This window comes from Rhinatrema bivittatum, chromosome 9, assembly GCF_901001135.1.
Source record: "Rhinatrema bivittatum chromosome 9, aRhiBiv1.1, whole genome shotgun sequence".
Classification (NCBI taxonomy): domain Eukaryota; kingdom Metazoa; phylum Chordata; class Amphibia; order Gymnophiona; family Rhinatrematidae; genus Rhinatrema; species Rhinatrema bivittatum.
Genome location: NC_042623.1, coordinates 10,111,496 through 10,129,292, shown reverse-complemented (window position 1 = coordinate 10,129,292; position 17,797 = coordinate 10,111,496). Strand labels below are relative to the sequence as shown.

General features: G+C 47.7%; 1 protein-coding gene across 2 annotated transcripts in view; it reads right to left on the bottom strand.

Moving 5' to 3' along the window:
• BEND7 (BEN domain containing 7) overlaps positions 1 to 17,797 on the bottom strand; it is a 74,049-nt gene that overhangs the window by 17,064 nt on the left and 39,188 nt on the right. Inside the window, exons 6-8 of one of the 2 annotated variants that reach the window (XM_029615163.1) lie at positions 11,314 to 11,539; positions 10,041 to 10,160; positions 4,832 to 4,888 (exon numbers count right to left, since the gene is read on the bottom strand). In XM_029615163.1, the coding sequence (XP_029471023.1) occupies positions 4,832 to 4,888; positions 10,041 to 10,160; positions 11,314 to 11,539 (403 nt within the window). The remainder of the gene's footprint in view (positions 1 to 4,831; positions 4,889 to 10,040; positions 10,161 to 11,313; positions 11,540 to 17,797) is intronic. The other variant, XM_029615164.1, reaches the window with a different exon arrangement.

Sequence of the window (17,797 nt, the reverse complement as noted above, 5' to 3'; positions counted from 1 at the left end):
GAGGAGCTAAACCGGCCAGCACTGTCTTTCTGCTCTGCTCCCTCAATGGGAAGGCCCGATTTCTTCGAGGCTGACTGCGTCCTTTCAGCTCCCGGGAGGGGCTCTCCTGGCTGCCCCTCCCCACCCCCGGAGTATGCTATGTACAGGACGGAGGCCTGGGTCGAGCTGCGCTGGCCTCTAACAAGGTGGGCACGTTCCTGCAGAGCGGCCACCCTGCCTCTGCCGCTCCAAACAATGGGAAGCAGAAAAATAAGAATCTTGGCTTTCATCCAAATTCTGGCAGCCAAAATGCTAACATTCAACGTGGTCTTCACTGCAGCTTGCTCCCACAACTCGGATTTGAATTCGGAGCTGAAGACCTCTCCCTTTACTTTTTGTTTTTCTTCAAACAAACTTTAAGACCATTCTCCAACAGCCCTAATAGATTAGTACAAAAGGAGAAATAATTTTCTGACCAGTTAAACGAAGGGAGCTTCCAACAAGGAGAGAGGAGAGGCAGGGAATTAGGGAGCCAGATCCCCTGGCTATCAAACCCTCCTTTAGTGCTGAGGCTGAAGCTGACCAAGGGCCATCAACCCCCTGCTCAACCAGGAGAATAGCCCCTAAAGGACCTGCCACTCCTGGATAAATTGATCCCAGAATAGCTGACTACAGGTTTTGCACCTCTGACATCTGCTGGAGACAGAGAATTACGGAGGGACTGCATGTGGCACACTGGCTTAAGTACCAGGCGAGCAGTAAAGCTTTCCTTCTCTGTCGCCATCTGTTGGAGACAGAGAATTATGGAGGGACTGCAGGTGGCACACTGGCTTAAGTACCAGGTGAGCAGTAAAGCTTTCCTTCTCTGTCGCCATCTGTTGGAGACAGAGAATTACGGAGGGACTGCAGGTGGCACACTGGCTTAAGTACTAGGTGAGCAGTAAAGCTTTCCTTCTCTGTCACCATCTGTTGGAGACAGAGAATTACGGAGGGACTGCAGATGGCACACTGGCTTAAGTACCAGGTGAGCAGTAAAGCTTTCCTTCTCTGTCGCCATCTGTTGGAGACAGAGAATTACGGAGGGACTGCAGGTGGCACACTGGCTTAAGTACTAGGTGAGCAGTAAAGCTTTCCTTCTCTGTCACCATCTGTTGGAGACAGAGAATTACGGAGGGACTGCAGGTGGCACACTGGCTTAAGTACCAGGTGAGCAGTAAAGCTTTTCTTCTGCTGGAAAAGAGAATTACGGAGGGACTGCAAGTGGCACACTGGCTTAAGTACCAGGTGAGCAGTAAAGCTTTCCTTCTCTGTCGCCATCTGCTGGAGACAGAGAATTATGGAGGGACTGCAGGTGGCACACTGGCTTAAGTACCAGGTGAGCAGTAAAGCTTTTCTTCTGCTGGAGAAGAGAATTACGGAGGGACTGCAGGTGGCACACTGGCTTAAGTACCAGGTGAGCAGTAAAGCTTTTCTTCTGCTGGAGAAGAGAATTACGGAGGGACTGCAGGTGGCACACTGGCTTAAGTACCAGGTGAGCAGTAAAGCTTTCCTTCTTGTCGCCATCTGCTGGTAGGGGAGAAAAACCCATGCATCTGGACTGCTCTGAGGGACAAAGAGGAAATGTGTTTTAAGTTCTGCCCTTTACACTCACCTCCCTATATTGCTGGGGAATAGCTAGACAGAGCTTCCCAAATCTGCACTTTTAGACTATCTAAGCAATCTAATACTAAGATCAAGACATGGCCTTGTGCAGTTTTAAGTCCCAACATTTCGGTAACAGAGACGGCACTCACACGTCTGTATTTTTAGAGGATAACGAGGGACCGTTCTTGTCAGCTTTAATTTTTCCGAGCAATTTATCAGCATTTATTATAGTGAACAAAAACTGGAGAAAAATCAGTGGAAAAATAGGAAAATTGGTTCTTACCTGCTAATTTTCGTTCCTGGAGTGCCACAAATCAGTCCAGACTCCTAGGTTTTGCCTCCCCTCCAGCAGATGGAGACAAAGCTTTACTGCCACTGCCACCTGCAGTCCCTCAACATTGAACTGTACCCAAGCCAGACATGAAAGAAACAAAACCAACTACCTGAATAACCTCCCCTGAATGAGCACTGGGAAGAGGAAACCTGGAACTGAAAACCGCGCCCACACAAAACCCTGTGTAGGAATAACCAAAACCTGTGCCATTCTTCAGAGTAATCACACAAACAGATCGAGCAGACTCCCCAATCTTCCCCTTTCCTCCAGAGGGTGGGACTCTGGACTGATCTGTGGTACTACAGGGATGAAAATTAGCAGGTAAGATCCCATTTTCCTTTCTCTGTATGTACTCAGATGAGTCCAGACTCCTGGGATGTACCAAAGCTTCCCTAAATAGGATGTGACAGAGTCCCACTCGAAGCACACATTCACCAAAGCCCATGGCCTCTGGGGCCTGGACATCCAAACGGTAAAGCCTGGCGAAAGCGTGCAACGACTTCCAAGCAGCCTCTCTACAGATCTCTTGTGGTGAAGCTGACACTCAGCCCAAGAGGCCACCTGAGAACAGATAAAATGCGCTCGTAACCCCGCCGGAAGAAGGCGACCCTGATAGATATACGCAGAGCTAATAGCCTCTTTCAACCACTGCGCAATTGCGGCCCCTGATGCTTTGTGACCCTTTTTGGCACCACTCCGCAGCACAAAAAGATGATCTGATATGTGGAAACTGTGCGTAACCTCCAGGTACTGCATCAACACGCACTTTGTCTAATTGCTGTAAATCTTTAGTGTGCGGTGCCAAAGGATCCAAATTTGAGAAGAATGGGAGTTCTACTGACTGCTTTAAGTGAAAAGAGGACACCACCCTGGGTAAAAAGGAGGGAACCGTTCAAGGAAACTTCCTCGTCCGAAATTCTCAAAAAGGGCTCCCCTACATGATAAGACCTGAAGCTCGGAGATTCGGCGAACCGAAAAGATTGCCACCGGGAAGACCACTTTCAAAGTGAGACTCTTCATAGTAGCTGTTATCCCTTAAAGAAGACTGGCCGCAGGTTCAGTCTGTCCTTCAGGGTGAGGGAACTGGGACCCCCAGTTTTCTGCCTTGTCCAGCAATGAAGGACTGAGTAACAAAGGATGCCCAACCCTCTGCTCGTCCACCTCAAAACCCCCACCAGGACCTAACAATCTCCTGGGAAGAATTCACTAGCTTATCCTGTTCCTAAGTACAGACTGCAGGTTCTGCATAATCTACCATCTGCTGGAGACAGAGAAATACTGAGGGCCTGCAGGTGGCACTGTCGGTTATGCACAGTATCAGTAAAACTTTCTCTGTCTCCATCTGCTGGAGGGGAGGCAAAAACCCAGGAGTCTGGACTGATCTGGGTACGTACACAAGGAGACAGGTTTTTTTCCATTGAAGTTCTTCCGTTTTTGGTTTTTTATGATAAACACTGATAAATTCCTGGGAAAAGTAAAATAAAAACTGAAAACGAAGGTCCCCAAGGATAATTGCAAATGACTTCACGAAGCAACACAAGCAGCTTGCTGTAATCCCAGCTCGCAGCCCTCAGACCCTGGAGCAGAACATCATCCCCTTCGAGTTTATTTTACTTCTGATGTCTGTATAAGGAATCGAGCACGCAGCATAACCTTCTGAGAAAGAGAGAGGTTGCTGGGTACAGTCCGGCACCCTAGGACTCTGGTCCGCACGTGCTCTCCTCCCCAAGGCAAACAGAGCAGCCAGGTAAGCAGGTCTGCAAATGTCTGAACGTACGGAACTTACCTTCGGGCTGATGCAGTAAAAGTCGCGGGAGAGCGGGGAAGCGCCCACTCTCCTGTGCGCGCAATTTAGTATTCAAATGAGGGCCCGCGGTAAAAAGAGGGGCTAGGGACACTAGCGCGTCCCTAGCCCCTCTTTTTTGACAGGAGCGGCGGCTGTCAGCGGGTTTGACAGATGACGCTCAATTTTGCCAGTGTCTGTTCTCAAACCCCCTGACAGCCAAGGGTTCGGAAACTGGACGCCGGCAAAATTGATTTAAAAATTTTTTTTTTTAATTTAAATTATTTTTTTACTTTTGGGACCTCCGACTTAATATCACTTTTCTGTGCACTTTCCCGGTGCTGGAAGAAATTAGCGCCTACCTTTGGGTAGGCGCTAATTTCTGAAAGTAAAATGTGCGGCCTGGCTGCACATTTTACTTTCTGTATCGCGCGGGAATAACTAATAGGGCCCTCAACATGCATTTGCATGTTCCGGGCGCTATTAGTTTCGGGGGGTTGGACGTACGTTTTCGACGCGCTATTACTCCTTACTTACTGAATAAGGGGTAAAGCTAGTGCGTCCAAAACGCGCGTCCAAACGCAGGTTAACAGTGCACTCCACCGGAGCGCACTGTACTGTATCGGCCCGTTTAAGGGTTAGTTTTCACAAACACAACCCCTCCCCTGCTATTTTCAGTAATGCACAGGAAGCCCTCAATCCTGCTAATCCTGGGTTGGCATGGTGGAAGCTCGGTCCCACTGGTGCATCTGCTTTCAAGAAAGATGCCCGTGGTAAGCGGAGGGGTGGAGAAGAGCTGGGTGTCAGTGCTGTTTCTCCGGCTGGAATCCACTTCCCCTATCACCTTTATTTTACCAACGGTAATCAAGCAGTGCAGCTAGCACCACGTTTAGCAGCTATCAAGAACCTCAAATTCAGAAGTATTCTGTTTTCTAAACTTACAGTAAGACACCCCCCTCCCTGTTTTTAAAGAACAAATTCTGCAAATTGCCATCGTTCCAGGTATTACGCTTACAAAACCAAAACCCGACATTCTCCCAAGGTAAGGCTAAGGGCGGGATTTTGCAGATTTGGGACAGGGAAAAACGTACCTGTGTGTTGTACAGGAACAGCATCTGTTTTCTCCTCCTGCTCGGCTGCCCCAACTGCTGAGAGAGGAAGAAAGAAACATTCTTTATTTCACACAGTAAATCCTTTCCTGTCGCCCCTCAGAATCTCCCCTTTACCAAAGGATTTATTTTCTTGTAATAAAATAAGAACATAAGAACATAAGAAATTGCCATGCTGGGTCAGACCAAGGGTCCATCAAGCCCAGCATCCTGTTTCCAACAGAGGCCAAACCAGGCCACAAGAACCTGGCAATTACCCAAACACTAAGAAGATCCCATGCTACTGATGCAATTAATAGCAGTGGCTATTCCCCAAGTAAACTTGATTAATAGCAGTTAATGGACTTCTCCTCCAAGAACTTATCCAAACCTTTTTTGAACCCAGCTACACTGACTGCTCTAACCACATCCTCTGGCAACAAATTCCAGAGCTTTATTGTGCGTTGAGTGAAAAAGAATTTTCTCCGATTAGTCTTAAATGTGCTACTTGCTAACTTCATGGAATGCCCCCTAGTCCTTCTGTTATTCGAAAGTGAAAATAACCGAGTCACATCTACTACTTAAACACCTCTATCATATCCCCCCTCAGCCGTCTCTTCTCCAAGCTTCTCCAAGCCTTTCCTCATAGGGGAGCTGTTCCATCCTCTTTATCATTTTGGTTGCCCTTCTCTGTACCTTCTCCATCGCAATTATATCTTTCTTGAGATGCGGCGACCAGAATTGTACACAGTATTCAAGGTGCGGTCTCACCATAGAGCGATATAGAGGCATTATGACATTTTCCGTTCTATTAACAATTCCCTTTCTAATAATTCCTAACATTCTGTTTGCTTTTTTGACTGCTGCAGCACACTGAACTGACGATTTTAAAGTATTATCCACTATGATGCCTAGATCTTTTCCTGGGTGGTAGCTCCTAATGTGGAACCTAACATCGTGTAACTACAGCAAGGGTTATTTTTCCCTATATGCAACACCTTGCACGTCCACATTAAATTTCATCTGCCATTTGGATGCCCAATCTTCCAGTCTCACAAGGTCCTCCTGTAATGTATCACAATCTGCTTGTGATTTAACTATTTTGAATAATTTTTTTATCATCCGCAAATTTGTAACCTCACTCGTCGTATTCCTTTCCAGATCATTTATATATTTATTGAAAAGCACCGGTCCAAGTACAGATCCCTGAGGCACTCCACTGTTTACCCTTTTCCACTGAGAAAATTGACCATTTAGTCCTACTCTCTGTTTCCTGTCTTTTATTTATTTTTATTTATTTAAATTCTTTTAATATATCGATTCTCAAGACCAGGTCTTATCGAACCGGTTTACAGTAAACTAGGGGGAACCAGTTAACAGAGCAAACAAAAACAAAAGTTACATTATAACAGGGAATGTGGAACTAGGCTGTTAGAGAGAAGATAGGTTAAACAAATTCTAAATGGAGAGAAGGGCAAAAGGAGGAGAGGGTGCTTTTAACCAGTTTGTAATCCACGAAAGGACATCGCCACCTATCCCATGACTTTTTAATTTTCGTAGAAGCCTCTCATGAGGGACTTTGTCAAACGCCTTCTGAAAATCCAAATACACTACATCTACCGGTTCACCTTTATCCACATGTTTATTAACTCCTTCAAAAAAAATGAAGCATATTTGTTAGGCAAGACTTCCCTTGGGTAAATCCATGCTGATTGTGTCCCATTAAATCATGTCTTTCTATATGCTCTACGATTCTGATCTTGAGAATAGTTTCCACTATTTTTCCCGGCACTGAAGTCAGGCTCACTGGTCTATGGTTACCCGGATCGCCCCTGGAGCAGCGAACATTTAAAGAGCCTGCATTTAAGAAGCTGGGGGTGGGTGGAAGTTCATCAGTGGCCCAAGTGCCGTACGGAAGAGCTCGGTTCCCTTCACAGTCCCCACCATCGTGCAACACAGACACTCAGTGGTCAGATAAAGAGCCCATGACTGCAGACTTTGGGGCCGATGCAATAATTGTGCGCTGAACAGTCAGCGCCCACGTTCCTAATGCGCTTGTGCGCCCCTGGTGCCTCCTTGACACCGGAAGCCTGCGAGCGTTGGCCATTCCGCCGGTTAGGAAAACAGACGCCGAATTTATCGACATTGGTTTCCCTAAATGGCGCACAGCCAGGGGTTCAAGAAACGGAGGCTTGTCAACTGAGCGTCCGTTTCCTGCACCCGACTGCCGGCATCTTTTTTTTTCTTTTTTTCTACTGTTTTTAGACACATTTCTTCCTCCTACTTGATATTGCAACAATATTAAGTAGGAGGCTGTACAGAAAAGCAGTTTTTTCTGCTTTTCTGTACTACTTTTAGGAGCGCGCAGCAATTAAGCCTGGTTGGGGCAGGCATTAATTTCTGAGCGCAAAAATGTACATCTTAAACGCACATTTTTTTTTTTTTTTTTGCATGCGGAGTGAATAGCTAATAACCTCCTTCACAGGCATTTTGCATGTGATGAGCATTACCTAGTTTCACTCCGCGTTGGCTGTAATCCCCTTATCGCATAAGGCCCCTCTAAGAAGCAGCCCCACTCCGCAGAGGACTGTCACTGCAATGACCGAGCTAAAGGAGCTGGGGAGAGGGACAGAAATCCTCAGGCACTTGTGACTGAAGGCTCAGGGCACCGCAGCCCAAAAGGAAGCAGGAGGAAACCTCCAGCTTCTAAATGAAGAAGAAAAAAAAAAAAAAAAAGGGTTGCATACAGGTCTCAGAGTGGGAGCGCTGGTCACAGGATGGCACTCAGCGAGGGGCAGCGCGGCAAGCACGGAGCTCACCAGCCACCAATCTCAAAGAGAAATGAGACTCTCCACAGACCAGCATCTCTCTTGTCCAGACAATGTAAGAATCATCCCAAGATGATGCCGACCAGAGGTCCCTTCTTCTGACTGGAAGGACATTCATCTTACATCACAAGTGCAAGGTGTTGCATATAGGGAAAAATAACCCTTGCTGTAGTTACACGATGTTAGGTTTCATATTAGGAGCTACCACCCAGGAAAGAGATCCAGGCATCATAGTGGATAATACTTTAAAATCGTCGGCTCAGTGTGCTGCAGCAGTCAAAAAAGCAAACAGAATGTTAGGAATTATTAGGAAGGGAATGGTTAATAGAACGGAAAATGTCATAATGCCTCTATATCGCTCCATGGTGAGACCGCACCTTGAATACTGTGTACAATTCTGGTCGCCGCATCTCAATGCGATGGAGAAGATACAGAGAAAGGCAACCAAAATGATAAAGGGGATGGAACAGCTCCCCTATGAGGAAAGGCTGAAGAGGTTAGGGCTGTTCAGCTTGGAGAAGAGACGGCTGAGGGGGGATATGATAGAGGTCTTTAAGATCATGAGAGGTCTTGAACGAGTAGATGTGACTCGGTTATTTACTCTTTCGGATAACAGAAGGACTAGGGGGCATTCCATGAAGTTAGCAAGTAGCACATTTAAGACTAATCAGAGAAAATTCTTTTTCACTCAACGCACAATAAATCTCTGGAATTTGTTGCCAGAGGATGTGGTTAGTGCAGTTAGTGTAGCTGGGTTTAAAAAAGGTTTGGATAAGTTCTTGGATGAGAAGTCCATTAACAGCTATTAATCAAGTTTACTTAGGGAATAGCCACTGCTATTAATTGCATCAGTAGCATGGGATCTTCTTAGTGTTTTGGTACTTGCCAGGTTCTTGTGGCCTGGCTTGGCCACTGTTGGAAACAGGATGCTGGGCTTGATGGACCCTTGGTCTGACCCAGCATGGCAATTTCTTATGTTTTTATGTTGATGCAACTCCATCATGGCTTTCTGTTTCAATGGCAGAGGGAAAAGGGGAAATGTTTTCAAACAGCAACCGAGCGCCCCAACCTTTACAGTCTGGGGTAGGAAAAGGAGGGGAAGCCTGATTCCCCTACTCGCATCTGCTGGAGTCAGAAGATACTGAACTCCTGCAGAGGGGGTAGTAGTACTTATGGTGACGCCCCCTCAAAGCTTGTGCTGACTCCATCTGCTGGACTGGGGACATAACCCACGGTCTGGACTGATCCAGGTACGTACAGGGAATGGGGAATTGGATTCAAACAGCAACCAATAAGGGCCCTGACGTTTACGGTCTGGGAAACTGATAAGCATGTTATTTGAGTCCTGAGAGTCAGTGCTGTGACTGTATGGTATGGAAAGGTTTTAGGGGGTCTCTGTTTTTGCTGGGGTTTGTGATACTTCTCAAAGGGGTAGATTTTCAAACCGCGCGAATTGGCGTACTTTTGCTGGTGCATCAGGCGCAAGCAAAAGTACGCGGGATTTTAGTAGATACGCGCGTAGCCGCGCATATCCGCTAAAATCCTGGATCGGCGCGCGCAAGGCTATCGATTCTGTATAGCCGGCGCGCGCCGAGCCGCGCAGCCTACCCCCGTTCCCTCCGAGGCCACTCCGAAATCGGAGCAGCCTCGGAGGGAACTTTCTTTTGCCCTCCCCTCACCTTCCCCTCCCTAACCCACCCGCCTGGCCCTGTCTAACCCCCCCCCTTACCTTTGTCGGGGGATTTACGCCTCCTGGAGGGAGACGTAAATCCCCGCGCGCCAGCGGGCCGCTAGCGCGCCAGGACGCGACCTGGGGGCGGGTACGGAGGGTGCGGCCACGCCCCCGGACTGCCCCGGGCCGTAACCATGCCCCCGGGCCCGCCCCCAAAACGCTGCCGACGCCCCCAAAACGCCGAGCCGACCGGGCCCACCCCCGACACGCCCCCCTCGCCAAACCCCGGGACTTACGCGAGTCCCGGGGTCTGCGCGCGCCGGTAGGCCTATTGAACATAGGCGCACCGGCGCGCAGGGCCCTGCTCGCCTAAATCCGCCCGGATTTAGGCGAGCAGGGCTCTGAAAATCCGCCCCAAAGTGTTTAGCAGTGGAGGAAGTCTTTTCCTGAGCTGACACCAGAATTTGAATAGAATGCTTTCATGTTGCGTTGCAATGCGCTGAATAGCAAGTGTAATTGTGTGAGTGTAGTTTTTTTTAATTTAGTGACATGGCAACAGCAAATTTTCAGGTCATCCAGCCGTGCAGAGGAATGAAAGTGCAGGAACTTTTTTCTGCCAGCAGACCAGCTCACATTCAGCAGTAGGACATTGAAACTGAGGATAAATTTTACTCTTGCGCTAAGGAGCAAATCCTTACACAGCTATACTCACCCGAACCTCTTTTTAACCTTCTCCTAGCGAGTTTTATTTGATCTTGGAGGATCTGAACCCAGTCTCTGGGGCCAGGAACTTTCTCAATATGGTTAGCGATGCAGTATTTTTCTGTGAACACTAAAGAGAAGTACAGAGAGCGACATTAGCAATTATCACAGAGCAGTCTACAAGCTCCGCAGTAAAGAAAGAGACAGACCTTCAGCTTATCACCTCGAGCACATTTATCATTATCCATAAGCTACATCTGCTCGCCTCCACATTCCTAGTGATACGGTATGGAGCTGCACCTGCACACGGATATGTGCACGGAGGACAAGGCGCCTCATCGGTGCCTCTATACCAAGCTTCGTCGTGATTTAGTGTGGCTGTGAACACGAGGAGGTGGATTCCTGGGTGCCCTCCAAGAGGAGGCGGTGAAGGTAAAAACTGTCGGAAGTCAAAAAGTGTGGAATGAAGTCAGAGGATCACTAGTGGCCATTAGAAGGAAATGAAGGCCTGGGATAACCTGTGGTAACTTTTCTGCATGGAGCGGCAGTTACAACAAGAAGGTAAGCAGCCTTGGAGATCGACAAAAAAGATTTTTCGCTTGTAGCAAGCCTATGTGAGATGAATGTAAAGGGTCTCAAAAATTCTCAAATATCACTGAAATTAAATGCCATAAATCGGTAGTTTTGTCTACCAATGCTTTAAAATAATATTTTGACTTCCTCCAAAAAATTATATAAAATAATGTAGTTGTAAATGGGGAAAATAAGTCATCACAAGGATGGTTTAATTTGCAACCAAACATGAGCTAGGAATATTGTGCAGTCACATAAAAAAAAACCAATCCAAAGCAAAGAGTATCATTACTAACCATTTATAGTTAGGTAAAGCAAGGCCCAGGGAGATAAAGTGACTCTGCAGCTTGTCATGCAGAATCCCGGAGCTCCTAGCAGGTAATTACTGGTGCCCTCCCCAACGCACCCCAGCACCTGCACAAGCTCTCACCACTTGTAATTACTGGTGCCCTCCCCAACGCACCCCAGCACCTGCACAAGCTCTCACCACTTGTAAACGCCTTTTCTGCTGACTTGTCTAGGAAAATTCAACTTGACCCGGCATCTGTTTTTCAGTCGGGTCTTGATTTTAACTCGATTTAAAGCCTGGACTGATCCCGGTACGTACAGGGAATGAGTGTTGTGAGGACTCTGTTCACCTCCCCTCCCCTCTGCTTCCAGTCTAACTGCTCAGCCATGCTTTCAACCCAAGCTTCCAATTATGAACCTACCTTTGATTGCTCCCACAATGTTCTGGTCCAGCCCTTTTCGGTTATCATTCAGCCCTCTTTTTCGCTTCCCATTGGGCAAGGAATTGGCCAACGTCTTGTCATCGAAGAACGCGCACACCAGCTTCCTAAAGAGCAGGCTTCCTGAGCGTGTGTAGTTTGACAGTATAGAGTCCAGCTGAGATTTCGGCATAAACACGCCAAAGCCTTCCGCGAGTTGCACTTCTGGCTACCGAAAGAAGACAAAGCATGATCTTAAAGTGGGACATGCATGGCATAACCTACTGCGGCAGCAGCTCTCAGCTCAGAACCGGCCTAGAGCCGGGCGCGGCGTGAATAGACGACGGTGGGCTACCCGCCTCGCCAACTGCTGCTACTGCAACCCAGTCCCGATCTGCAGGAAACATTTTCAGACTCCCACTATAATAAGCAGCTCAGCTTTTACTACGTCGTTAGTTCCATGTTATAACTTTACAGGCTTTACAGTGAAGCTGAAACGATGCAGGTGAGAGACTTAAAAGATTTCCCATCAGCGTGCACTACTTGACTGCAGGGCCCTCCTTAGCCTCAGGCTGCAGAATGTATCAAGCTGCATTGCCACTTTGTGAGGTGGAGAACTTCTGATGGTTTCGTTCTTGTCCCCAAACACGTGACTTGGAACATGACTCTGAAACACAAGCCAGAAACGCAACCCAAGCCTCCAAAAGTGAAAGGCCAGCTCACTAACTCAGTGCTTTCCAACTATTTCCAGCTGTGCTCCAGCTTACAGTTAGAACAATATCTTGATTGAAAGAATACAAAGCCTTACAAAACAAACAATCTAAACCAAAATGCAGTTGTAATTGACACATCTTGATGCACATTTACAATAGCTCTCAAAACTACGGACTTGCCGTGCAATTTAATTTTCCTGGTCTAGTATCCCTGCTTAGCATTGCGTCAGTAGTTGGTGCTGGGCAAGGGACTGTGCAGACTCCAGGGAAGGAAGGAAGGAAGGCCTGGGAGAAGAAGGGAGGAATAAGAAGGGGTTTTCGAAGTGCATGGTGGGCAAGGCTGGGGCCCCTGCTACACACCGCAGTTCCCTCCTGCAGGTTACGTATTTGCAGTTGCACAGGTGCTAGCAGGAAGACAAGATACTTGCCTGGCAACTGGGCACTAGAGACCTTGCAGCGAACAGGCCGGCTGCACAACGGCATGAACAGCTGAGTTACTGGTTTTCCAGGGGAGGGGGAAGGGGAAGGGGTCACACACAGGATCCCCTTATTCATTCTCATGATTTCTCACCAAGCATTTGCTCTCTCTCTCTCACAAGCAAGATCTCTGGAGGGCCAGATTGAGAAATTTCACCAAAAGGTGAGCAAAACAGTTGCCACCACCACTCTCACAGGCCGATGCGGTACCTGGCCGAGCCGCACGGCTCAACGCACACGTGGACGCGCGTCCATAACCCCCGATGCAAAACGGCCAAAAAGCACATCCAAAAAGCGCATCCAATCACTCGTGTAGGTAACAGCGCTCATGACATGTAAATGCATGTTCATGAGGCTATTAGCTATTCCCCATGATGCAAAAAAAAAACCAAAACAAAACAACCCCAATTTGTGCCTGACGTGCACATTTTTACTTGCCAAAATTAACGCCTGCTCGAGCATGCGTTAATTTTGGAGAAGCCCAAAAACTGTACAGAAAATACTTCTTTTTTTGTACTTCCTCCGACTTAATATCGTGGTAATATTAAGTCAGAGGAAGTACAGAAATGCAGTGTTTTCCTCCAACTTAATATCGTGGCAATATTAAGTCAGAGGAACTAAAAAATTCAAAATGTCGTCCCCCCCCAAAAAAAACAAAACAAAACGTGTGCCGCGGTCAGGTTAGGAAAATGGGCGTTCAATTAACAAGCGTCCCTTTTCTTAACCTGTGGCTGTGCACAACTTAGGAAAATGGGGCTGACAGCCGCCTCTCCCGGGCGCCCACTGCTGAGGAGGCACTGCGGGCACACGATTTCCCCTAGCGCCTCCTGTTTACCGCCCGGGAGAGGTGGATCGGCGCGATTTAAGGGAGCAGGCGCTCAACCATGAGCGCCCGTTTGACACGCACCGATATCGCATCGGCCTGTAAGATACCATTAGTGCGAGTCATGCAATCCTGCAGAAGATGCGACCTTGGCTGCATCCTGCTGCGATTATGAGAAGCATCTGGTTGTAAAATCTCAAGTAACCAATACAAACACTAATTTTACTTTTCTCTTCGTCTGTTCTCACTTATATTCCACTGTGTTGCTTTTTTCCCCCCCATCACTAGACCCTAATCTGGTCAGACTGGAGCCCTGAGCTTGGCTCAGGCTCTAAGTGTTAAAGCTTTTCCCCAGTCCTACAAAATCTTCACCAGTCCACACCATGGACAAGTAGGAAGTGGCTTTCATTTCAGAGGAAAAAACGTCTGCCAGTTCATGCACCACCTTCCCACTTTGCTAACGCAGTAGCAGTTGTAAGCAGCATCGGTTACATCGCCGCCCTGGGAGAAACCAAATGAAGGTCTGCACAAATCTTTTCTCTTTTGGACCTATCCAAACACAAACAAATTAAAAAGCAGTCAGAAGCAGGTAACCAAACGATGACATCTCTAACCTGCTGCACGGTGAACCCCTAGACCAGGGGTTCTCGACCCCAGTCCTCGGGGCACACCTAGCCAATCAGATTTTCGGGATATCCACAATGATTGCACACAAACCTCTCTCGTGCATATTTCACTGTGGATATCCTGAAAGCCAGGCTGGCAGGCTTGGTGTGTCCCTGAAGACCGGGTTGAGAACCCCTGCCCAAGGGCAAGCCTTGCAGCATCGTTCCACATTTTGGGCATTTTCTACCCTTCTCATGCCGGGAATAAGTCTCCCTAGAATAGGAGCGGGCAACTCCGGTCCTGGAGTGCCTCAGACAGGCCTGGTTTTAAGCACTTCCACGATGAACACGCATGAGACGCAGCTGCATATAAGGCAGGCGGTGCGTGCATATTCTGAAAATCAGTCCCCGTTTGTGGCACTCCAGGACCGGGAGTTGCCTGCTCCTTTTCTAGAAAGTCTGAGCTCCAGTGAGCCCACCCGTAGAAAACACTGGCTGAAGCACGCCCCCATCTCAGGCCTACGAGCCACCGCTGTCCACAGAGCTCCTGCCGCACAGCGCGCAGCGCGTGAGAGCTGCGGCGGAACGGCGCCCTTCCGCCCATCGTGCACGTAACCCTTCCCGGGGTCGCCCGCACAGACAAAACGTATTCCAGCGATGAGAGCTCGCCAATTACCTGTCACTTACCAACCTAAAGTTATGACATTTCTAATGCTGACACTGCTGTAAAAGCTTTTCTGTTGTATTATTATTATTATTATTATTATTATTAATCAGAGCTGCTGGTCTGCAGGATGTAACTTAATAAAAGAATTGATCTCCTTTTCATTACTAATTAACACTTCCAGAAAAGTGCGATTTTTCAACGTCCCCTGCATCGTTTTTCTGTCTCTTCATGTACCACTGGCCAAGCTCTCAACCTTTAAATATATATATTTTTGTTCCAACAGCATATGAGGGCAGGACCTTTTCTTCCTTTCTTTCTCCCAGCAGTTAAAATTACAATTCCCAATGATGGACTTGTAGGTGAGGGGCCTTTTATTCTTTAGCTTAACAAAGCTGGCCAATAAGTGGCCCTGGGGATAAAAAAAAAAAAAAGATAAGAACATAAGAAAATGCCATACTGGGTCAGACCAAGGGTCCATCAAGCCCAGCATCCTGTTTCCAACAGTGGCCAATCCAGGCCATAAGAACCTGGCAAGTACCCAAAAACTAAGTCTATTCCATGTAACCATTGCTAATGGCAGTGGCTATTCTCTAAGTGAACTTAATAGCAGGTAATGGACTTCTCCTCCAAGAACTTATCCAATCCTTTTTTAAACACAGATATACTAACTGCACTAACCACATCCTCTGGCAACAAATTCCAGAGTTTAATTGTGCGTTGAGTAAAAAAGAACTTTCTCCGATTAGTTTTAAATGTGCCACATGCTAACTTCATGGAGTGCCCCCTAGTCCTTCTATTATCCGAAAGAGTAAATAACCGATTCACATCTACCCGTTCTAGACCTCTCATGATTTTAAACACCTCTATCATATCCCCCCTCAGTCGTCTCTTCTCCAAGCTGAAAAGTCCTAACCTCTTTAGTCTTTCCTCATAGGGGAGTTGTTCCATTCCCCTTATCATTTTGGTAGCCCTTCTCTGTACCTTCTCCATCGCAATTATATCTTTTTTGAGATGCGGCGACCAGAATTGTACACAGTATTCAAGGTGCGGTCTCACCATGGAGCGATACAGAGGCATTATGACATTTTCCGTTTTATTCACCATTCCCTTCCTAATAATTCCCAACATTCTGTTTGCTTTTTTGACTGCCGCAGCACACTGAACCGACGATTTCAATGTGTTATCCACTATGACACCTAGATCTCTTTCTTGGGTTGTAGCACCTAATATGGAACCCAACATTGTGTAATTATAGCATGGGTTATTTTTCCCTATATGCATCACCTTGCACTTATCCACATTAAATTCCATCTGCCATTTGGATGCCCAATTTTCCAGTCTCACAAGGTCTTCCTGCAATTTATCACAATCTGCTTGTGATTTAACTACTCTGCACAATTTTGTGTCATCTGCAAATTTGATTATCTCACTCGTCATATTTCTTTCCAGATCATTTATAAATATATTGAACAGTAAGGGTCCCAATACAGATCCCTGAGGCACTCCACTGTCCACTCCCTTCCACTGAGAAAATTGCCCATTTAATCCTACTCTCTGTTTCCTGTCTTTTAGCCAGTTTGTAATCCACGAAAGGACATCACCACCTATCCCATGACTTTTTACTTTTCCTAGAAGCCTCTCATGAGGAACTTTGTCAAACGCCTTCTGAAAATCCAAGTACACTACAACTACCGGTTCACCTTTATCCTAAGAACAGAAGAAATTGCCAAGCTGGGTCAGACCGAGGGATCATCAAGCCCAGCATCCTGTTTCCAACAGAGGTCAATCCGGGTCACTCTTATTTATTTATGGCCTGGATTAAAATATAGCTGGTACATCTCTTCGAAGCCGGAGAACTAAATTTAATTCATGGCAGCTTTTAGTCTTCTTCCTAAACAGCCCAAGGAAAAGGATAAAAAGCTTTCTCTGAGCCACATGTTACAGATGCGAGCTCTTGAGCTGTGATGTCAGCCACAAGCCTACTAAGCCCACAGCGACAGCCGGCGGACATGCTCTATGACGGGACTGAGCTGGACCTTCACCTATACCAGCCCCATTCCCCGCAGGTTAAGCCCTTGGGTTCCCAGGGCCAGCAGGACTTAAGCGAATGTCCCTTAGGGTGGTCAAGGGGAGAACGTCCAGAGGCAGGCTGTGGTCAGAGAAGGCAGCAATAAGGCAGATACCAAGTTCAGGCTAAGGGTCAGGGCAGGCAGTGAGCAGGGCATAGTCATGGTCCATAGCAGAGGTCAGTACCAGGAGCAGGTAAGAATGTGGTCAGAGGCCGTAGCAGAGGTCAGTTCTAGGTGACAGGTGAGCAGGCAAGTGCGTAGTCAGAGTCCGTAGCAGAGGTCAGTACCAAAAAAGCAAGAGCCGACTGGACTGGACAAGGCACGAAGCACAACTGGGATAAGGCTGGAACACAGCAACAAACACTGCAGAAAGCAAGAGGACCTGTTGCTGAGGTGCTGGCTGGGAGCAGAGGACAGATTTAAATACCCGGCCGGCACCGGCATCTTTACCGTGCAACTCAGTGAGTTTCCCATTGCGAAGCCAACACAAGGGGAGCTGGTGCGTGCATGCGCGCCTTAGGAACGGCGAGGTGCGGCAGAGAGACGGTAATGGTCAGCGCTCCCAGCAACATCAGGGCAGGTTGGCGGTGTACAGAGTGAATGCGCCAGTCGTGGGGCCTTCCTGCAAGCAGCCAAAAGTCACAGTACCCCCCTCCCCCCCTTCTAAGCCCCCTCCTCCAGCCTCTGGGCTTAGGCTTCTGGTGGAAGAGACGATGGGATACTTTATCATCTGGGAACTTGGAGGCTAGACACAGGTTTAAGAGGAGATTCCAAGGAGTCTTTGGTTTTGGAAGACTGTGAACGAGCATCAGCCCTTTGGTCCTGTTCTGCTGCAGTGAATCTGGTCTGTGAGGCTCTTGGTCATTGTGGTGAGTGAGGACAGCCCCTTTTCTCAATGGCAGCAGTTTCTACCTGCAAGACAAAGGGCTTCAAGGGATCCGGGTGGTGGGGACTGGGATCATGAGTGAGTTCTGGTTTGAGCGATTTACATTCTTGAATGGCTTCTGTCTTCTGATTAATGAATGGGCTCTGCCCCTGAGGGGCATCTTCTCTGGAAGTAGGGCACGTGGGCAGTCGCCAGAGATGCGAGGTGGCAGGGTCTTCAGTTGTTTACTGAAGCACCAGGCCCAGCT